Raw genomic sequence first — 23,089 nt, 5'->3', positions numbered from 1 at the left:
ACATAACATTTATGGTATTGTTTGTCCATTATGGTATCAATGTAACACCCCTTATACAACATTATATACAATTCATAGATGTGTTATTTAAATGGCGTAAAGCGATGATATAAATATTTCTGTGACCTGTATGATCGCAGTTGCTGGCAACAAGTGCTGCTGAGTGAGTTCATGAACAAAGTTTAAAAGTTTAGAATGGCCAACATCTTCCAGACATGTGAAACAGTGGAAAAAGTCCTGCTGATCATCCAGTTGAGCAGCAGACTGTTGCAGTGACAGGGGGGTGAAGGAGGCCCTTCCCCCGGCTGCAGATTGGACAAAGCCCGGCTGTCACGCCCATGGGAGGAGACTCTGGTCGATTTTGAGGCGCGGTTGAAATACTCACAGTCTTATCACCGACATCCTTTAATTTGAGCTCAGCCGCCGTGGGGTCCGCACACAGACACAGAAGGGGGATCTTCTCGTTTCCAAACCTACCTAAGGGAGAAGGAAATCCGGTCGGATTTTTCACCTCTTTGGCAAGATCTTACCCATCCCAGAGCTGGATTTTTAAAATCTCAAAAAACTCCTCGAGGTTTTTCTTTTTCGATTTTCTTTTTTTTGTTCAGAACACCTAAAAGGAAAAAAAAAAAAAAATGGGAGCCCAGTTGTCCAAGGGTGGAGTAGCTGTGGAGGGGAAAGCCGCCGCCGACCCTGCTGCTGCCAAAGCCAACGGCCAGGTGAGTAAAGCAGGCCTGACGTGCCGAGCATCAGCGGGGAGCCACATGGCACCCAACGCCCACTGGCAGCATGGGTGCCACGGCCACGGGGCTGAGGGCTGCGATGGGAGCCGAGCTGTTGCTCTGTCACACTCTGCACCTCCAGCAGACCCGGTCCCCTGTTTAAAACCACATGGTCGTAGACACGTTTACTGTGACTGAAAGTAAAACGCATCGTCTAGATCCGGGGGACCTCCAGCAGAGCGGCCGTCGACTGGCACATGCTCGTGCCCGCCCAGCGCGCGCCAGTCCTGCCTTTTGTTAATTCCGTCTGCGGGGTCTCGCGGGGGCCGTTCAGCAGCAAAGTGTGCGCGAGGATGTCGGGTTGTGGTGGAAACGTGTGTTCTGACCGTGTTTTCTCTCATGAGTTGGCTGTAGTCTGGCGGTGTAGGCGCTCACGCGTCGAACAAAAGATGCGAGGCGAACGCTGCAAAAGATGCAAATGCGGTCTGCTGGAGGCGCATGTTGCGGAGCTGCGAGCGAGGCGCCGCTTCAAACACCCCCCCCCCCCTTTTTGCCCCAACATGCGTTTTTCACATAGTTCGATGAGACTAGGTTGAAGAAGAAGTTTGTAGAAATAAAATGTGCACTTTGATGACCGATGTGATTAACTGCTGATTGTTGGGAGAGTTAAATGAGTGGCTTGCTCGAGCCTGACCCCAGATCAGACGATGTATTATGTGATGCCCGTTTATACACGTTGATGAACTTGGGTCGCCGGGAGCTGATCGACTTGAATAACTTCTCTCCCTTATCAATATGAGTGCAGTGGGTTCACTGAACATGACTCCTACACTGGCCGTGTGTGTGTGTGTGTGTGCTGGCTGTACTCCGGCCACACCGGGCTCCTGCAGAGAGCAGTGGGAGATGTGAGCTGCAGCTCTTGGATGAGAGCAGAAACCAGGTTTCACGGGGATTCCTTTGTTCCCCAACTTTGCCGGGTGTGTTGACGTTCAGACGCAGCACTACTGCCCCCCTGTGTCCGCTTAAAGTCATGCAAACAGCTGTTGAACCCCCCCCTGTCAAGCAAGCAGCTTTCCTCAAGTATAACATGGATTAACTATTGGAGTAAATGGGCTAATGCTAATCTGTCATATGCCAGACCTCTATTTATTTGGAATATTGGTACACAGTTTATCCATCTGTATGTTTGAGTGATTTTCCATGCCCAGAGGCAATGTGTTTATTTTGACCCAGTTTGATTATTTTAATCCATGACTAATGAGTCCCCCTCTCTGCAGGAGAACGGCCATGTCAAAACCAATGGCGACGTGTCAGCCAAGCCTGATGGGGAAGTGGCGGCCGCAGATGGAAATGGAACAGCCGAACCAGCCAAGGACGGCGAAACCAGCGCCGGGGATGCCATCGAGCCCGCTCCTGCAGCCGAGGGCGAGGCCGTCAAAGCGGAGGGTGAGGCTGCCAAGGATGGCAAGAAGAAGAAGAAGTTCTCCCTGAAGAACTCCTTCAAGTTCAAGGGCATCTCGCTGAAAAAGAACAAGAAGGGCAGCGATGAGGGCAAAGAGGAGACCACCTCTCCCACAACTGAGGACAAGCCCGAGGAGAACGGCCACGCGGCCAAGGAAACCAAAGAGGAGACGCCGGCCGCCGAGGCCAAAGAGGGCGAGGCCGCAGAGGCCGATGCTGCACCTGCCCCAGAGGGAGAGACCAAGGCGGCGGAGGAGGCCCCACCAACAGAGGCTGCCCCCGCCGAGGAGGCCGCCGCCGCCGCCCCTGCCGAGGACACGACACCTGCAGCCTCTGAGGGCGAGGCTAAGGCAGAGTGACTGCGCCCCGCCACCTGAACTGATTTTCCAAGATTAAAGTATATAAATATATATATGAGAGACTCGTGCCACGTTCTTAAAGTTATAAACAAAACTACAAAAGAAGACAAAGGATATATCACGTTTGCTGATTCAACCACCAGTTCACTGCCTTTTATTAGTTCTTCGACAGACGGAATCTCACCGGGCCCTCTCATGATGAAAGTGTCGGCTTGTGTCGCCCCCTCATGGTACACACAGAGACTGGCGTGTGGCGAAGGTAATGGATTGGATGTGGAGCGAATCAGGAATAATGACTTATTTTCCCAATTCATGGAGAAGCATCCTTTTTTTAACAGCGTGGCAGCCCTATAACATTTTTATTTTCTTTCTCATCCTTTTTTGGGATCTAAAAATTGTCACCGGAGCGGGGCAGAGCATCTCCTTCACTCGAAATGACTGTTATATGGACACATAAACCTTTCAAATGATCGTATTAATTTTTAGAATTCTACATTCCTTTGTTTTACCCCCAAATTTCAAGTATTTTGTCATGTATAGAAAAGTGAAAACCAAGGAGGGGAGGTGGAAAAGGAGCTATGTCTTTGTTCGTGCATTTTGATTCTTTTTCTGGCTAAAACCACATTCAAGCTTCTTGAGTATTGCAGTGTTCACATTTCAGAGTTTATGATGCAGGGGTTGGGATTGTGTACAAAATGTGAGCTTTTTATCTGCAAACTGTCTCTGTAAATATGTTTTGGCCAATATTTTTGGTTCTCTTTATTTTGCTATCGTTTGAAGATGTTAATGGTTTTATTGTAACTTTTAATAAGGGTAAATAAATGTTTGATCCCCTCTGTCTGTGTTCTGCCTCCTCATTCACACCTCAAAGACGCACACTAATTGGTTAGACTAGTTTGAAACAAGGAGGTTGGTTCAGTTATGTCATGCATACACAAACAATCAGTTATATAAGGATAGGATAGAGCTTTATTTATCCCTAGGGAAATCGTTGTGCAGCAGTTGCAGTACAAAGTTGGAAAAAGTGCAAATATTAAAGAGTGCACAACAGTTGGTGGCTGCCGCTCGGTGCCGTAAGAACTTGTTTTATAGAAGAGATTTAAATGATTAAAAAAATGGATTAAACAACTTGTACTGTCTTGGATGAAAAGTTATTCAAATCAACCATGATAATTAAATGTGCGGTATAAACAAGCTTTACTATTGAATCATCTAGATTATGAAAACGGCAGAAGAAATTGGTACTATAGAGGTTGCATGGACGTCATACTTGATTCATCCAAGTTCTGTGTAAAATAAGAGTCGCACCTGCATCAATATCGTGTCCCTAATATATTTAGTTGGGATAACTAAACAAATATTTGCATATATTTAGATTTTTACCCTGTAGATATGTATATTTTTTAATTGCTCTAGTCTTTTGAGCACATTGGCAGCATGCCACATAGCATTTCATTACACATATTACTTGTTTACGTGACAAATAAGCCTTGATTTTTTTTAAAAATCCAAATGATGCATATTGGGCACAGAGAGCTGGAGGCGTGTCTCGAGCAGGATGAATGGGTATGACATGATTTATTCAATAATTACACATTAACATATTTCACATATGGTCATCAGGTGCTGGAATAAGACCCACTTACAGTTTTTCTCAGTTGTTTACACAAAAACACTGGTACTTGAGACACAGTGACCACGACCTGTAACTCGTGTACCAACCCTGCTTTACACTCAGTTTGCAGTTCAAAATCACACTTTTTTTCAAAACACTGTACACGATTCTCAACATTTGGCACAATCTTCATGAATAAAATCTCTTGTGTTCACATGGAGCACAATGAATAGTACGCTGTATCTGTTCTTTTCACAAAATAAAGTTCAATTATCTTGTTGAAATGTTTGAAATGACATCTACTCCTTCATTCAAAATATAAGTTGAACTGCTGGACAACAAGTGTTCCCTGCTTCACTGTAAAGTCCATTCTCAGTGTGTGTGTGCGTGCTGGGGGCTTCAAATTTCCACACCACACTTATTATTGGTCCTGGATTGGCTTCCAGACTATATGTGATGTCACAAATCATGGTCTTAGGCCCGCCCCTGAAAACGGGATTTTCAGTGATCACATAGAAACTTTCTACATTCAGCAGATGAATGTGAAAACATCCTTTTTGTGTCAAACTCTGCACATACATCATTCTGCACAGTGAAGCTCAAGCACCCAACTGTAGGAACAAGAAGAAAGACATATTTTTGAGTGAGTTAATTTTGAGTTAATATTTCAAGTATGAATGAGATTGGGAGCTGTATTCCTACCTACACAGTATTTACAGTATTTATGCTTGGAGATGGAATGACTCCAATCCTTATACACGTATATACCTCTTCTGCAAACTATGGAAGATGCACGTGCAGATATATCTGTAGAAGCTTTTCAGAATCAGAATCAGAATTTTCAGGGAAACAAATACTTTCACTGCTACTTGGCCAGGGAGACATTGCCCGTGATGTTAATGAGGAGGCCAGACCGAAGCAGAAGACAGGATACAGCTTATCTTTTTTTATTTTATTTTACTGTATACAGTACATTTTCTATATATCTTTGTTCTTTATGTAGAACACTTTACAAATCCAACTTTGTGTTTGTTGGGATGTATCCAGTCATTTGGGGAAAAAATAAAAACATTGATGTTTATATTACAGTATATTTGTGTGTTTGGCATGCTTTCAGAAAACGACTGAAAAAAACAAATTGAGAAAAAAAAATAGATAAATCAATTAATTATAAGACGGTTAAGACACCTAATATTATCTGTTGGTCTCTGGCTCCCTGTGGTGGATGTTTGTGATTCTCCACCCTGTTGCTCTTCGGCTAATACATGCAAACACCTAATCTGCACGTTGTTCGTGTTGGTGATCAGGGTTTTAGCTATTTTTTTCGTAGCATCCTTTGCAAGGTTTATATTGCGTCTAAATGACGTGTGGAAATGGATTTGGAAAGACCACATTAAGTCACTGGAACACATTAAGGTAAGAGCAGCTACGTTTACTGAAATAAGCCTAACTAAAGTCGACGCTTGTAAATGGCATAGAAAGTTGTACAGTGTATCAACATATTATGAGCTAATACATCGGCGCCTCCAGACGAGGTGGCCGAGTGGTTAAGGCGATGGACTGCTAATCCATTGTGCTCTGCACGCGTGGGTTCGAATCCCATCCTCGTCGCAGCGGGTATTTTCCACTCGAGTGTCAACGGATCTACAGTATTTATTACAGTGGACATGTATGTGGTAGATTACATGAAAGACATGTTAACACAAAGTAAAAACAGTAGTCCCGAAATGACTGAAAAACCTTTTTGCGTTTTGGTAAACTACAGACTCAAGTTTATGTTAGTATTCAAATACAAGCTAATGGGGGAGAAGCCATATTTAGGGGTTTTCATGGAGGACTTGATGGCAGCACTGTAGGTTCTTGTGCCTAATGTCCATATGGTGAGCAGATGTGTTCACAGCCCTTGATGCATGTGTCGGCACGTGATTCCGCATGTGTCAGGGCTGCACATGTAGTTATGTGTTTTCTTACCTTGGTGATGTGTTGAAGAGTTGCAAAGTTTAAAACTTATCTTTAGACAAAGTCCCCGAAATGTCCATAGATAGATAGAATTTGGTTTATTTAACTTGGAGAATGCTGCCATCTAGTGGTGACACAACAAAATTAAACATATTCAGTCCATATTCTGGATGTGAACATCTGTAAACATCTGTAACAAAATGCCACATTTAACCAACAAAATAAATACAATAAGCTATTTTCATGTTTTGTTTGGACATGTTGTTACAGCAGGAGAAAGCACAGGTGTAAATAATAAAATCAATGATGGCTGAATTCCATTTAGCTGCTTCAGTATCAGGGTCCTGGTATTGTGCATGCTGGCTCACTGTCACTGTTAATGTCTTTGGTAACAAGTCCTTGTGATAGACAACAGACTCTGCATACAATATTAAATACAACCTTAAATTTGTTCAGAGCTGCTGCTAAATTTGATTTTTTTTTTAAGCCTCCACTTTCTCTACTGATCTAGTCTCTGATATTGGGCGCAGTATCAAAATGTCCATACAAACCCTGCATATCTGTGGGGACAACTTAATAGAAGAGACCAGTCTAGACACTGAGCTTGATCAGCATTTTTATTTTACAGGAAATTAAATATAGTGCTATAAGGGTCAATAAAAACAAGTCTTAAAATAAACTGTTGGACCACATTAGGACATTCCAGTTGGCTCGGAGTCAAAACAGAAGTAGTCTGCTCTGTGTCTGGGGATTAAACCAAAGATGAAAGTACAAATGATCTTGTCCTGACCTCAGACTGTACAGCAGGACTACAGCTTCTTTACTCACAATAAATGATGAAAATGCAATAACTTTAAATCTCCAATGTGTATTTTGAATTCTGATAATTGAGGCCCCTCAGCAGGATATGCAAAGAACTCAGCTGGTTGTCAGATTTAGCACATATGAGCCTCTTAAGAGTTAAACCCCGATGGATAACTCATCACTTCATGTGGAGCATCAAATTCCCAGCGACGTTTTGGTCCCTTTAGTAGAAGCAATATGAACGCGCAGAGCACCCGAGGCAATCATTTTCTCCGTCACACAATTAATAAAGCTATTAACAGTGTTGATGACACCAAGTGCAGGTCATTTACACCAAGGTGTTACACATAATTCAAATGACATATTGATGTTGACTCATGATCAACAATCAATCAACAGTGCCCTCACACACAATGACAGATTGCATTTGTGTTATACAAGCCGGCTCCTTGATGTTTCTCCTCGTACATTCAGCCATATGTTGATCAGATCTATGATACAAAGAAATGTGATATCCGAGCACAGTAATAGTATAGTAGTCCTCTTCTGTAACAGCGTCCTACAACATACATACAACCAGCCAGTGTCGGAGATCCTTCCAGCAGAGAGTCATGAATGTTTTATGTTCAGCTGGATCACAGGATCACCATACACAGGATCGGCCCTTTAATCAGTCGTTCGATTTAATAACTTTATTGGGTAACTTGTGCTCCGGATGTGGGGGCACCCATTAGAAACAAAGCCATGGTTTAGTGAGCCCTGGGTCCTACAGGGTCGTACTTGCAGCACCTTCTCTCACTTTGTCCCTCCTGTTTAAACTCATCTGGCTCTCTGACAGTGTTGGATCAGTCTTACGATACTGGGACCTGGGTGGGGCCATGGTGGTGAGCTCATGCTGCTCAGCAAATAGGAGCCTCTCGTTTTCTTGACGGACCCTCAACAATTTGGCGATGCGCTTGCTAATGAGATAAATCATCTCGCAGATACACATGAAGATGCACAGCGCGCTGGATATAACCATGAACAACATGAAGATTTTTTTCTCCGTTGGACGACTGATGAAGCAGTCGACGGTGTTGGGGCACGGCTCCAGTGAACACTTGGATAACCTAAAAGACAAAGTAGAGCAGAGAGTTCTCTTCAATATTCATGTTCTTCTGTTTTGCTAAAGATGGTTCAAATACTGTGCTTTCATTTGAAAAGCATTGATAAGAGCGTTACCTGGGCAGGTCATATCCGTGGTATATCCGATACAGGATGTAAAGAAATGACATGTCGAATCCAGCTTTGAAGACCAGACTCAGCAGATAGGTCCACCACAGACCCCCTCTCTTCTTGCCAGGGTTGGCGTACAGGTGAGAGCCTTGGTGCAGCTCCACATATTTCCTGTCCTTTCCTTCACGGTATTTAACATGAGCCATCACCATCAGAGACGGGCAGGTGACGAAAATCAGCTGCAGCGCCCACAGACGGATGTGGGAGATGGGGAAGATGTGGTCATAGCAGATGTTGGTACAGCCAGGCTGGAAACAAAGTGAAAGAAGTTTTTTAAAAACTTACTGCGATTGCTTTTTCCATAATGACTGTAACGTCTCAGGCGGGTAAAATGAGTGATAGCAGAAGTTGTTGCATTTGTGCCAGAGATAAAACACAAGGAACCTAGGAGTTTCAAAGAGGCAATACTTTTATAACAAAGTTAATGTCATGGAATGATAAATACAAAACAATACCACTAGTGCTGCCAGAATTAAATATCAGCTGGAGGATGTGATGAAGGTTATAATATGTAGGGCTATAACACCTCTACAATGGTAAAAAGCTGCAATACATCTAAACCCACAGTCCTTTTTAGGGGATCGGTGACATAAATCTAAAGCAGGAACATTCCAACTGCAGAACCTTTTTTCCTGAAAGCTTAATATAGACTAAATATAAATATAAAGTCATCATTTTGTCATTGATTTCTATTAGGATTATGACAGAGATGTCTGATGTTCAGAATCTTCTAGCCATGGACTAAAAGACAGCTACATTAATAAAAGGTTTACTTTAATAGATAGTGCTGATTGCCCACCAGTTACCTTGTGTTCTATAAGAGAGTTACTCATAAACCTGACAAAGATGATGCAGTCACCAATCTTCTAGTCACACGGGTAAGCTTACAAATGTGTTAAAGTCCTAAGAAGTCAGCACATTTCTTTAATAAGTCTGCCGAGCCCTTACGGGGCTACTCCAGTGATTTGGTGTTGCACTTTCATAAAGTTGGGGGACTCACAAGAGACAAATTAAAAATAAGAGAAAGGTCAACAATGCTGCAACAGAGCCTGAGATACTTCTTGTTTCTAGAATGGGTCAAGTTCCAAAAAACACTGGATCATACAGTTCCCATATTAAAAATCAATAGACCTCACACACCCCAAGTTCGTAATTCAGGTTTTCTGTTATAAATTTGAGGTGTCATGTGCAATCCAAGATAACCCTTATGACATCAGTAGGGGTAGCTCCCTCCAGAGCCACAGCAGACATGACTATTCACGTGTAAAAATCAGGGGAATGCCTCTTTAACATGTGAACCGGATAGAGCCAACCAGCAAGGTCAAACTCAAACAGTCAGTGCCAGATTTCATCATTAAAACTGGTATGATGTTAGTGCGGTGCCTCCTAGGGGGAAACTCATTTATCTGATGAACTGAATAACATTTAAATGTGTTAGCACAGACAAAACAGTATTACTCCTCTATCTTACCTGTCGAGTATTACACACAAAGTCTTTGCTCTCGTCGCCCCAAACCCTCTGCGCTGCCACCACGAACACCAGGACGCGGAACACAAACACCATGGACAGCCAGATCCTCCCGAACGCAGTGGAGTATTTATTGACTCCACTCAACAGACTCTCCAGTCCCGACCAGTTCATCCCTGCTGCTGCACTGGCCTGGGCGATCGAAACAAGTGCACCTTGTGAAAGAGAGGAAGAAAAGGGGGTTATGTTTCCATACACTTGTTGCAAGATAAAAACAGATCATTGTTTTCATCATGACACATTTAGACTTGTTATGGTTAAGGATTAGTCACATCTTGCCCAATCCAGCAGATGCAAGTAAGCCCCGGAAACTGGTGTGTCTAGTAGAGCTTGCATGGGCTTGTATGAAATCGTTACGATACAATACAAATTAAATAGCAGATCTGCCAAGAGAGATAGGCAGAAACATAGTTTCATCTCGTGTCTGCAGATGTTCCTTGACTGTGCTGTTGACAAAGAGCAAATTTAGTTGAAAGCCTGCTGACTTTTATTCTGTATTACTAGTATCATAAGGCCCCTGACTAATGCAACTCCATACTTCAGTAGTCATGACAAGATGTAGCCAGAGAAGATAGAGTCATGTTATGCTCAGGGTGGAAAATTAATCTTTTGTCAGCTGGCTGTAGTGGCTGATGGAAAAATCAATATGTACCATCAGTTTTTGACATATATATGTGTATATGTATATATATATATATATATATTGCTTTCATACCAACAACTCCAGCAAAAGATATAGCTGGATACAGGAGCCGGTTAGCTTAGCTTAGCACAAAGAGTGGAAAAAGGGGAAAATAGTGAGCCTGGCTCTGTCCAAAGGTGACAAAATCTGCCTACCAGCTAAAGCTCTGGTTTAGATGTGGTCTGTTTGATCTGTACAAAAAAAATATTTGCAGTTTCATGAGAGGTACCAGACTACTTCATGGCTGGGACCACTAACTTCCGGTAGTCTCTGCTGGTTGCCCGGCAACTGCTCCCAACCAAGAAGTAATCCGGCACATAAATCACAATGAAACAGGGAATTGACATTTTTACACTTTGGTTTTAAGCTAGCTGTGTCCACCTGTTTTGCTGTCTTTATGCTAAGCTAAGCTAACCTAACCGGCTGCTGGCTCCAGCTACTGACATAAATCTCTGCAAGAAAGCAACTATTTCCTTAAGTTAAAGGTGCTGCTGTGTGTGCAGCATTTTGCCACCAGACTATATATAAAGAATTAAAACCACATTTCTGATAAACACTACCTTAATCCTGGCAGCTTTACATTTCATGCACAAATGTATGTTGCTCATGCAAAATATAATTATGCACATAATTCTTAGGTAGAAAAAGTTCACTCACTTACAAACACTGTGCTTTATGACCAGCAGGCAGTGTGAAGTTGGGATTGTGGAACTTGAATAAAGTTGTAATAAGACCTTTTAAGCCATTATTTGTTATACCTGTGCTTTTTCGCACTATGACGAGTCTAGATATCTGCAGAAAAAAATGGCCTATTATTGCAAATTGCTACAGCTCTGTTCCAGTGTTACATTTGTGTAAGGTAATGCCACTAATTTCTCAAAATGTATTTACTAATGATTTGTTGATCGCAAAATAATTGCTACTGAAAATGGCCTTATAATGATATCACATGGCAAATGCAATAGCTTTTGATGTAGCTGACTCGTAATTGCTGGCATTTTTAAGTTAGATTATGATGTTTACACTTTTATTGTGTATTTGGACACAGGGGGTGCACGCGTGTTGTGTTTAAGGAATAAGCGTCGCTGCTGTTTTTGTTGCTATGTGCTTGTCTGCTGCTGCTGAATGAACACAGTGGAAACACTGGCCTGTGTGCGAAGCTAATGAGGTTTATGAATGAAACAGCCCAATGTCATTAGTCTAGTTTAAATATAACTTCAGTCATATGTGTGTGAGCTTATGTTACCTAGATACTGGGTAGTGTGTGTGTGTGTGTGTTTAACAAATATGTCTTTGTCCTTGCAAACAAAATGTAATGTACACAATCAGTGCCCAGTTTTCTACTGGCCTTTCATGGTTTTCATAGGTACATGGGGCTGGCATTGTACAGATAGAAATACTATAGCTTCGTCTTTTTCTATTGTACATTATCTTCATTTTCAGATCAGCTGCTGTAAAACACATTAACATCCATTAAGTCATTAAAAAGGCATATCTATTTCAGTATTTTACCACATGTATGTTCCTATTTGAGTGCAGAAAATGTTAACCACTTAAACTTTAATCAAGTTGAATTTCTTTATAGGTTGACATCATTTTGCACAAATATATACAAGTGAGGCTCCACAGCAATAAGTATAAACCGATGGAAGTTATGTGAGGGCAGTGTTTTCATAGAAATGGAGAAATGTATGCTGATAACAGATTTTTCAAATATTTTGCTAGTTGTTTTTCTCGCAGTGATCAAACTTGAGTCATATACTGTTTCTTTTACATCCCAACACATTACTGGTCATAAAGGGAAATAAAATCCATATGACACCATCCCTTACGCTTGTATGGTTTCTGGAGCAGCGCAGGATCACGCACTGTTTAGAAATGGGTAAAATATTTAGATTTCATTTAAAACAGGAGTGGCTCAGCGCTGAGGACTTTTCAGTGTTAACACTTTAAACTCTGGATTAACTTCACTGTAATACTATATATAGAGTGATATTACTCTGACACTGACCTTTCATTAAACATCAGACCTGGTCCTGTAAGTGCTAAGTAGCTGCTTTGTCCCACATACTACCATTTCAGATTCTAATTGAAAATGAACTGTATTGTTTGTGTAAAGGGATATCGTGGCAGATTAAACTGTAGATATCCGTTATATAGAAAACTGAGATATTCAGCAAACAGTTTTAATTTCAGGAAAGCATTAAGTCACCCTTTACCACCATTAAAAGACCAATTACAAACTATTTACTATAAAAGAGGTTACTTGATATACATCAGTGTGCATGCGGAAATGTCTAACTTTTAAGAGGGCTACATTCCACAACGCCGCTGTCTGTGTATTGAATCTATAATTTATAAGAACACCACATTTTACTTTTTGTAATTGTGTCTTTATACTGATTGCTCAATATCATGCCACACTTGAAGTTTGTGTCTTAGTCATAGCAGAAGTCTCTCCCCCCCAATGGAATGAAACTGGTGGTTTTTCCTTTGTTGGCATAAAAAACAACTTGTATCCGTCTTGTTTTGGGGTAAATAAGGAAAGTAACATTAACCGTAACTCAGCCAGTATTTAATTTAAACACTGCTGTCTTTTGTTTACCGTACTCACTTTAATATGATACAGTGAAATTAATGAAAATCCAACAAAAAGAAGCTTACCTAGTGCTGAAACCCGGCTCAAACGCCAAAACCCGTAATGTCGACACCAGCAGGAGAAGATTAACACACAACAGTAAAAACTACTTTAAACTATTCCGCTCCTTTTTCTCTCTGAGTCTGTCTGTGCTCTCTCGCCCTTCCCTCAGAAATCCTGCCAAACCAGATTCAGCAGCTGCTACGTCATCACACACACACAGACTTTGCATGTCCTGTCTTGTCAGTTTGCAGGATACAGGAAGACTACCACTCCCTACAAGCCATGTAACCTAACACCTTATAAATACGTAAAGAAACAGACACATATGCTTTATAGAGCAGGGAGATAGGACATCCATCCTTGCCAACCAGAATGCCTGTGGTCTGTGTGTGTGTGTGTGTGTGTGTGTGTGTGTGTGTGTAGGAGAAAGAGAGTAAGAGAGAGAGAGAGAGAGAGAGAGAGAGAGAGAGAGAGCGATGCCACACCCTCCATGTTTTTACAGAGGCCTGTAGGGTAATGCAGATGTGTTTTTAAAGTGAGTGATGTGTTCATGAGTTAGTCTCACTTGAAAAACAGAATTACATGAATTTAGTGTATCGAAAAAGTAACTTGTTGAAATAGTGTCCATAAGCTGTGAACATAGAGTTGTATGAGAGTAAAATTAATGAAGATAAAAACATAAATGATATGTAACAAATAAGAACATTTGATGAAATCTAGTGGTGTGTAGTCTTGCACAAATGTGTACAGGGGTAATGTTATAAAACATCTTAGGAAATGATGTCGTGCCAGCAGGCTTGAGGTTGGAGGTGTAAGTCACACAAGAGGCTTCACATTACCAGTGCTGCCTTCAGTGCTGGACCATGAACCACTCACCATCAATGAGGCAAATATAGAAAGGTAAGGCTGCAAGCCTCCTGCACTGACAGAAAACACATTTGAAAGTGTCACTGTTTTGTAGTTTTGTGTGTTTCTTCAGCTAAAACCCTCACTGGATTAAAGAACTTCATCCATACACTGTGTCACCCAGTTACATCTTGGTAAGTTTACTTTCTTCGTGTACAAACAGTAGATGGCAGCAGTGACTTCAACATCAGTCTGACAGTTACAATTTGTCAGCTTGCAGCTTTAAAATACCATACAGTACGTTAAATAAATAATACTAAGAAGGGTAGAAAAAAAGTGACATTTAATATCACAATGTATGCAAAGTGACAAGAGAAAATGAAAACGTGAAAGCTGAAAAGTGTTTATAAGCTGTGAAAATATAGTTGTATGAGAGTACAATAAATGAGGATTAAAACATTAAATACAAATACTAAATAAATAATACTAAAAGGGTATTTTAGTTATGCCTGGGTTGATAAAATGTTACATGTAGAAGGCAGAACATTGACACCAATCAATTAAAGTAAAGTCAGCTACTTGCCTGAATAAACCTAACTTCACTCACTCTGCTGCAAATGCATAAAACATAACACATAATGTGAAGTAAGACTCTCCAGGGTGCTGGGGCAATTTTTAAGACAGAATTACAGTGAATTTCTTTTTAAAAAATCGTCAAGTTAGCAGAAAACAGGCTGCATAATACCGGAAGTGTGTACAAATTAAAACGGTTGTGTATTTTTACCAGTTTTATTATTGAAAGCTTGCGGCCGGAAGTTGCGATGGTTATTGTCGACATTTCTGTTCAACATGTCTCCTTTGCAGACTGTTCTCTGTCATTAGAAGCGTCTGGATTTTTCGTGAACCTACTGCGTTTTGTAAGTATCTATGTCAGTCGTGTGTGTGTGTGCTTGACGTCGATGTAGCAACTGTTGCTACTGTGGAACTGATGTTACCTGAGTTGACAAGCCCACTATGCTCGCTGTCATTTGGCTGATATTGAAAACCGGCGAGTGCTTTAGCCTGGAAGTGTTAGCGTGCTGTTTATTCTGGGAATATTGTTTTTGACCTGTTTTTACATGACCTGGCTGGCGGCGAAGCCTCTAATGACAGATGGCGTTCTTGATTAGGTTAGTCCAGTGAGTTCGTTTCCAAATTATGTGCTAACATTTTGTCTTAAACTGGGTACGTTATAATCTTTGTTGTATATACAGCAATTTATGTGCCTTTATATAAAAAAAAAAAACAGCTACCAGTAACGTTAAGCTAGCTGGCCGAACGTTAATTTAACGTTAGAACATCGCCCTAGCTAACGATAACGTTAGCTAACTAGCTAAATATTGAGCTTCTAACAATGTGTACGTTGTTGTCGCCGTTAACGTACCTGTTTATTAATTGACGTTACTCTCGGCAACTTGCAGGTGTAAAATCAAATATCAGGCTATAAATGGCCTGATATTTGAGGTTACAGTTTACCAAACGTTAAGTTAACTGAACACAGTGGCTTTGAAATGTTTCATAATTTTCGTGTGGCCACAATGACACGCCGAACTCTAACGTTAGCGTTAGCTATGTTAAATTAGTTAGAATATCTAATGTTATTCCGATAAGAGGTACAAGCGACTCGGTGGATCATTTTACTCAGGCTTCATGGCTTAACTAACCGTTGTGAACGTTAGCTAATGGTCTCGATGGAAAGGGAGGTCGCAAATTTCTCGTAAACACGTTAGCATAATGCAGGGAGCTGTTAAAGTCAGGTAACGTTAGCTGAATAATATTAACATGTTTTCCTTTGCGCAGCAGGTTAGTAGCAAGCTAGCGGGCCGTTGTCAGCCAGGACCCATAAAAGCAGCATCATCATCAATGGTGTGTCTACATCCCGGAGCCGTCACATCTTCCTGTGTCCGCTCAATGAACTATCTCCTCAGCTCTCATCAAAGTGAGTATACAGTCCCGTCTTTTAATGCAGTGCAAATGAGTAGTTACACATCACACTTGCTGTTCATTACTGTCCTACTCAGGCTGCACATGTATGGCGTTTGCGAGGCTCGGAGGGGAGTTTTGCCAAGCCCAGCACCTGCTGCTTATTGTGGACAAGTGAACAGGAAACACCAGCCAGGCGCAAACACTGCCATTCACACTCACAGGTGTGTACTCTAAAGGCAGATCATTAAAAAGTTATCCTTTTTACTATGTTACAGCCCATGAACAGCAGACAGTAGAGGTACACTGAATCAGTGGTGATACAAATACTGATCATAGTCCAAGTACTGTCCATGTCCATAAAGCTATAAAGGTTGGAAGGATACTTTCAGTTAGGCTTGCTTAAAGCCGTGTAAAAAGTGAACGACAGTCTCCATGTCCCCATAGGTCTTTACTGCCATCCTGTTGAACCCATATGAAGACAAGCCAACGTTCAGCCTGTCACCTGACCTGGGGAGTAGGAGAGCCTTTGGTTTTATCTTGGAAGTTTTCCGCACAGCTCTTCTCCCTTCCTCCTTTGTCTTTCTTCTTCTTCTTCTTCTCTGATTTGTACAAGTATTCTTTGAATGGGCTAACAGATTTGAAAGAAAGGAAGGACAGATCTTTTTTTCTGTCTTCAGTGTTTTTTTTCTCCAGTCTTTTTGATCCCACTCTACTAGATTAAAATTTTTGTTTTTATCCAAGCCAATTTTTGTTTTTCCTTCATTGCCAAGAAACATTTTTACCCCCCCCCCCATTTATTATCCAGATATGTGTCTTGTCTTTTTAGTTTTTTATTCAGACTACTTTTTGTCACCAAAGGAATAGAATAGTTACATTATTTTCCCATTACGCATTTGTTAGTGAAATTGATTTTAAAGTTGGTTTTCATTTTGGGTTTCTTTGACGAACCTGTGTGTTACTCCATTCTTTGAAGAACAGTACTTTTCTGATCTTTTTTTCTTTATTAACAAACCTTTGTGGCTCTAAAAATGAACCGACCGGCTCCAGTGGAGATCTCTTATGACTGTCTGAGATTCCTCATTACGCACAACCCCACCAACGCACAACTGGGAAGATTTATAGAGGTAACACAACACACATTTGAATAACTCATTTATTTATATATATATATATATATATATATATATATATATATATATATATATATATATATATATATATATATTTCTAGAGGAAGCAGTGATTTTAAGAAGTGTGTTTTGATGTTTAGGATCTGAAGGCATATGGAGTAAACACGCTGGTGAGAGTGTGTACTGCTACATATGACAAAACACCAGTGGAACAAGAAGGTGTACAAGTCCTGGTAAGTGACATACTGTAGATACACACTAGATAAAGCCAATTTATTTAAAGTCTAAAACAAGTGCTTATCCAAAAGTGTAATGCTGTACAATAATAAAATGTAGTTAATCATCAAACTAAGGAGCATCAACTTCATCTGCTGGTCAGTCAGGCCCGAATGTTCAGCCAGATAACCAAATGCCTCCATAAGCAGTTTGAGTTATAGAGGGTGGAAAATGGATAAAGGACATTCTTCCAGTACATTCTGCTTGATGGCAGCAGTAGGCATAGCAGGCTCCTGGTCTTAAAAGGTTACTGGAGCAACTGAACAACGACCAAGTGAAAATACACACTTCTTTGAACATTCTGGACCCAGGAAGTGATTTTGATATCCTTCTGCGGTACCGAAACTTCTTAAAGGTGGACATCAGTCAGTCTAAGCATAACCATGAAAACAAAAAGGTTTACATTTGAGGACACCTTGCAACAAATTGATGAGATCAAATAACGACTTAATCTCCCTTCAAGGATTGGCCGTTTGACGATGGTTCCGCCCCCCCCGACCAGGTGGTTGATGATTGGCTGAGCCTGCTGCAGACAAAGTTTAGAGAGGAGCCTGGTAGCTGTGTGGCTGTGCACTGTGTTGCTGGACTGGGGCGGTTAGTATGCACTTGACACAGGATTTAACATATTGTGTTTGTCGTAAATATGAACTACTTGTCAAGATAAATGAATGTCCATTCAGTTTTGTTTTAGTTTTTTTTTTTCAGATGCTGATATACACAAAATCTGTTGTTGAAACCTGGCATTTATTGTCAGTTGTGGTACTGTTGCGCAGTATTAAGCTCTGTGGTATTAGATTTTTAAATTGGTACATTACCAGCCACTACTGTGCCACTTTGATTAATGGCTACAGGGGCCCAAACAAGACAAACTGAGCTGAACTACTCTTAAAAAGTCTGTACTTCATACAGGGCCGAAGGACTGTTGCCCAAACAGATGGTTGTACATATTTATATACTTGTTGTTTGTCCTCAGAGCTCCTGTGTTGGTGGCGCTGGCTCTAATTGAGTGTGGGATGGAATATGAAGATGCTGTGCACTTCATAAGACTGTGAGTACAAAACACTGTTTCTACTGTTCTCTATTTTACTTGGTTGTACTAACAACTGCTCAGTCTTTTCATGTACCACATTCAGTACCATCCCTGTAATTGCTCACACACCTGTCTTTATAAACCTTTATAAATCTATAAAGTGTCTTTGTTTCAAACATAATGTCTCTTTCATGTTGTCAGGAAGCGCCGTGGAGCGTTCAACTCCAAGCAGCTGCTTTACCTGGAAAACTACAAACCTAAACTGTGTCTGCGCTCCAAAGATGCCAACGGACAGAGCTGCTCTATACAGTAGGAATCTACAGCCCAATACATCTTCACTGCAGCTTCATAGGAGACTTTCATCTTTTGATGTTAAATGGAAAGTTGACATGTTTGGGTACATTTCCATTAAAGCCCTTGAAATCTATTCAAAGTACTTGATGTATTTCCAAAAAAGGACTTAAAAGTTCTGAAAATCTTCCAGAAACATGGGCCGGTAACTTCTGATTTTACATCAAAAATGAACCTAAAAAGTGGAGGCTTTTTTTTTCTGCTCCTTGGTTTTTAACCTCACCTTTTAATATGTAGCAAAAACACACACGAATACTTAGCCCATTAAAGGGAAACCCCAAAGTTAAACAGACTTGATTTTAACTGTCAGCATCACTGAGAAATCAAAAGTTAAAAGTTTTTATTCCAACAGTTACTCTCTTAATTCAGTGTCACAGGTGCAGCTACAATAAACGCTGCCGATGTTAACAAACTTTGACTTTGGGATCAGACATTATAGAAAATTCAGTGTCAGTAGGAAAGTATGTTTGACAGTTGATTCATTTGTGTGATGTTAAACTGGTCTGCAGCTTGATATTTGTTCTAAGCGACAACAAATGCTGAATAAATAGTTGGCAGTGTGTGCTTTCAGAGGCTTGCTGGTTTATTGCACATCAATCCACACAGTGCTTCAGACTGATTTGTTTATCCAATCTTTCCTCACTGACCAAATCAATGTCCTGCAGCCAGAATGTGACACAGATGATATAAAATTTAGAAAACATACAATATTTTTTAGTTAGGAAACATACAATATTTAAGAAATGTGCTTAATGGATTATTTGCTTAAGAAGTTTAAAAAGATTTAAAAAAATGTATTAAACAACACTACAATCTACCTACCTACTGTATGTCCCAAGTGTGAGTCATAGGCGGACAATCTGCTTCTCTAGAACAAACTTGTGTTGGCTGTAAATACATTTGACACTGTCCTTCATAATGTCACAGTGGCAAGAGGGCCAACAGTCAGTCAGTTGGTGTATTCATAAATGAACACTTTAAGGTTTTGGTAGATTGTCCTGTTACTGTAGCTGTGAAGTGTAAAGAAGAAATATGAAATCATCAATAAATAATGATTAAATCCTGGTAATTCATTGGCCCCACTGCTCTATACAGGGTTTCCACGGCTACTTAAAAAGTCTAAAATCCAATAATCCAAATTTTAGGCCTTAAAAAGGTCTTCAAAACTGATTGGATTATGAAATTAATGTTACTTTTGTAAAGTTGCATTAGCCTCAGTATTGCTTTTGAATGTGTTTTTGGAAGAAATGTGTATTGATCACACTTTAACAAAACAACAAAATGAAACCAACATGGAACCAATAACCACTAATGCAAACTGTGCAGCCTGGTCAGAATTCATTGGCGCACACCCAGCTAGTGTGTCGCTTGGGCTAACATGGCATCTTCTCTCATCAAAGAAATAGCTACTTCTAGAAGTAATACGTTAAAATTGTTTCTGTTAACGTTACTTTCATCTACCTTTGAAGCCTGCTGCACTTTGTGCAAGAAAACACTCAAATGAGGAACTTTGGGTATAAAGGCATTAGAGTTGCATGGGAAGTCAGAAAAGCATAAAGCTGCCGTAAAAAGCCACCAGCAAACGCCTGTCATCACCATATATTGTTCTGTATTCACATCGGGAGCATCACCAAAGTCTGGCCTCAGAGTAACCCACTCTGCACTGAACAAAAAAAAATGAAAGCAATGATGACATAGATGAGCTGTTTCAAACCATGTTCCTTGGTTCTGACATTGCTAAAGCCTTCAAGTGTGGAAAGGCATCAAAGACTGCTTACATTATGCAGTCTGGATTGGCAGATTTCATGAAGAGAGACCTCATCTAGGCCCATTAGCACTGATGTTCGACAAAAGTCTAAATCAGACAAACAAAACCAAGCAGTTGGACCTGCATGTACATTTCTGGGAAGGCGAGCAGGCACAGTCAAGGTACATGGGGTCCAATTTTTAGTTTATTAATTTAGTTTGTAATAATTCAGGGGCTCTTACTCTTTTGCCATTATTAAATTTAACTTGTTGAAACCTGCAGAAACCCTGTCTAACTCCACTTCAGAATGCACAATGTTTAGCAACACAGTGCATGATGGAGTGGCAGCGTATGGTATGTGACATTCCTGCTAACAATTTAGCATTAGGTGGTAATTGTGTGATAATTTACTGCTGAATGATAGCAGGCTTCATGCAAACACATACAAGAGCAGTAATACAAACATGTAGATCATTTTGGTTCCCCGCTTGTCATCAGTTAAATTTCCTAATGGGACAATCTCCTTAATACTTTCTGTGTTCCTATTACAACCACCATGGAACAGGACTGTGGAGCCAACATGGCTGCCATCGAAACCTTAGTGGCCATAGTTCTTGTCTATCTCTGGCTGTGTACTTGCCTAGCTGTCTGTTCAGCTGCCGTGTTTGTAAGATGCTGTCGGTCTTTGTGATGTTATTATTTTTCTAATAGGTTTTATTTTATTTTCCCTGTACCTTTTTATCTATTTGTACTTGTTATTTATTTATTGATTCCACAGTGTTTTCTTTGTGAAATGTCTGTCTGCTTGAACAAATCTATTAGTCGTCTTGGAAAATTAAAGTGTTTAGTACCATAACTGTTGCTTGTTGCAGTAACTGTTTTCATAATCGTCCTAATTCTAGTTTCATGTGTCTGTATTGTGTCATTAGTTTACTTTTAGATTAAAGTTGAATACACATTGAATACATAATCAGTCAGATTACATAATATCTACCTGATCAGAGGTATAAATAATGACGCAACTTTGGATAATAAAAAGTCAGGACTATAATGTAAGTGAAAACCATGTAACCTATTTCCAAAAGCACATTTTTATTAGTATTTGTCAATTAAGCTTTACAAACTGCTTCTACAACAGTTTGAGGTTATGGTGATTACACTGCATGTAGCTGTAACGTGGCAGCTGCCCAACGTGAGGCTGAGCCTGACCTGAACTCTCTGTGTGTGTGTGTGTGTGTGTGTGTGTGTGTGTGTGTGTGTGTGTGTGTGTGTGAGACAGTGAGAGATTGCCTGTGGCCTGTGTGTGAGTGACAGCATCACATGGAGCCAATGGATGATTCAAGGTTGATTGGTTTTATTGACTGACCTGACAGCACACACACACACACACACACGAACTAACCTTGAACTAAGAGCCACAGTGGATGAAGATGGTACATGTCCACACAATTGTGTTGGAGACTCCATTCTTAAATGTCACGTTACATGCTCGAGCGGGTTTTCATGACAACATTAGATCAGTGAACTGAGAAGAAATATAATTATTTAAGTGGACTTCAGAATTGGAGAAAAGTGTAATACTTTACTTTCGCTTTATTTGTACTGTGATAAAACAGTAGAAAGCTTTTCTGACAAAACTACAAATGAAAAGGGTTCTTGGAGTCATTGCAGTTATTATATAGCCCCTCCAAACCAAACAACTGAACATTATAACCTTCATGAAGGGAGGATTTATTATAGGACTCTGCCTTAGTATTAGCTGGGTGTACCTAATGGACTGGAAACGTTCAGTAGAAGGGGTAAATGAAAATTAGGTACAATAACTTCTAGTCACTTGTCAAAGGCACAAACACTCTCTCACTCATTCATATTCCTGACTTTACACTGAACGCCTGCATGTGAAGATATACAGAGATGAAAACAAAACATTGACTCCTCCGGATCAATCAGTGCATAGAGGTCAAGTTCAGACGTTTCCATTTAGCTTGAGTGTCGGTTGCTCCTGTGGACAGTAGATGGCGGTAATGTCCTGCCAGATAGTGAACTCTATAATTAAGTCGTTTTGCACTCAGGTTAAAGCGTAAAAAAACTTTCTCAATCTTTTAAATGTGTTTCAGAGGTGTTGAACAATGAATCCATTTCTGTTCACAAGGTTGAACACATTACAGCAATAACTCTGACCTGATAAAGTCCTACAGTACAGAGTGTCAGAGTCAACATAACTACTGTACTGCACTGTATTATTATGGTTTGTACAATGTGACTTTAAAATGATCTGTCAGAACACACACACACACACACACACACACACACACCGAGGTCTAGTGCGTCCTTGGCAGCAGAGGACAGCTCTGTGATAATCTCCTCAATATATGACAGCCGAACATCTCTAAGCTCGCTGTAAGCTACACGAGCCTGTGTGTGTGTTCAATGTCCTATGGAGTCAAAATCCCTGCTATCTTCAAAAAAAAGAATAATAATACAACATTTTTAATTACAAACGGATGGATGTGATGAAAGAAAACAAAAATCTGGGTAATAAATGCACAGGATTGGTGTAATTTAAAAGTTAAACACTGAATTAAGTGCACGCACACACACACACCCTGTTCGTTTTCCAGAATATTTCCATTCAACAGACATACTGAGTTGTCAAAGTCCCCATAGGATTGTGTCTACACACTCTAAGCGGGAACAC

At 40.5% G+C, this 23,089-nt stretch overlaps 3 protein-coding genes, 1 long non-coding RNA gene and 1 other non-coding gene across 7 annotated transcripts; 4 read left to right on the top strand and 1 right to left on the bottom strand.

Annotated features, from left to right (window-relative positions):
• Positions 1–425: 425 nt before the first annotated feature.
• On the top strand, positions 426–3,376 carry marcksl1a (MARCKS-like 1a). Its single transcript, XM_070920510.1, has 2 exons — positions 426–719; positions 2,000–3,376. The coding sequence occupies exons 1-2, from the start codon at positions 636–638 to the stop codon at positions 2,540–2,542; spliced, it is 627 nt and encodes a 208-aa protein (XP_070776611.1). The 5' UTR covers positions 426–635; the 3' UTR covers positions 2,543–3,376.
• A 2,310-nt stretch (positions 3,377–5,686) lies between these two features.
• On the top strand, positions 5,687–5,768 carry trnas-gcu (transfer RNA serine (anticodon GCU)). Its single transcript has one exon. It is a non-coding gene; the product is annotated as a tRNA-Ser (tRNA).
• A 951-nt stretch (positions 5,769–6,719) lies between these two features.
• gjb9a (gap junction protein beta 9a) lies at positions 6,720–13,185 on the bottom strand. Its single transcript, XM_070919948.1, has 4 exons — positions 13,070–13,185; positions 9,667–9,878; positions 8,142–8,443; positions 6,720–8,029 (listed from the first exon to the last, which is right to left on the bottom strand). The coding sequence occupies exons 2-4, from the start codon at positions 9,835–9,837 to the stop codon at positions 7,687–7,689; spliced, it is 816 nt and encodes a 271-aa protein (XP_070776049.1). The 5' UTR covers positions 9,838–9,878; positions 13,070–13,185; the 3' UTR covers positions 6,720–7,686.
• A 1,571-nt stretch (positions 13,186–14,756) lies between these two features.
• On the top strand, positions 14,757–16,061 carry LOC139297199 (uncharacterized). Its single transcript, XR_011598479.1, has 3 exons — positions 14,757–14,809; positions 15,732–15,870; positions 15,953–16,061. It is a non-coding gene; the product is annotated as an uncharacterized lncRNA (long non-coding RNA).
• An 824-nt stretch (positions 16,062–16,885) lies between these two features.
• LOC139297516 (protein tyrosine phosphatase type IVA 2-like) lies at positions 16,886–19,192 on the top strand. Of its 3 annotated transcripts, XM_070920220.1 has the most exons (5): positions 16,886–16,981; positions 17,128–17,220; positions 17,727–17,857; positions 18,237–18,311; positions 18,495–19,192. In XM_070920220.1, the coding sequence occupies exons 1-5, from the start codon at positions 16,886–16,888 to the stop codon at positions 18,604–18,606; spliced, it is 507 nt and encodes a 168-aa protein (XP_070776321.1). In that variant the 3' UTR covers positions 18,607–19,192. The 3 variants fall into 3 exon arrangements, with proteins under 3 accessions (XP_070776321.1, XP_070776323.1, XP_070776322.1); XM_070920222.1 differs by lacking the exon at positions 17,128–17,220; XM_070920221.1 differs by lacking the exon at positions 18,237–18,311.
• Positions 19,193–23,089: the final 3,897 nt, after the last annotated feature.

This window comes from Enoplosus armatus, chromosome 15 (genome assembly GCF_043641665.1).
Source record: "Enoplosus armatus isolate fEnoArm2 chromosome 15, fEnoArm2.hap1, whole genome shotgun sequence".
Classification (NCBI taxonomy): domain Eukaryota; kingdom Metazoa; phylum Chordata; class Actinopteri; order Centrarchiformes; family Enoplosidae; genus Enoplosus; species Enoplosus armatus.
The sequence above is the reverse complement of the archived record's forward strand: the minus strand, read 5'-3'. Positions and strand labels throughout refer to the sequence as shown.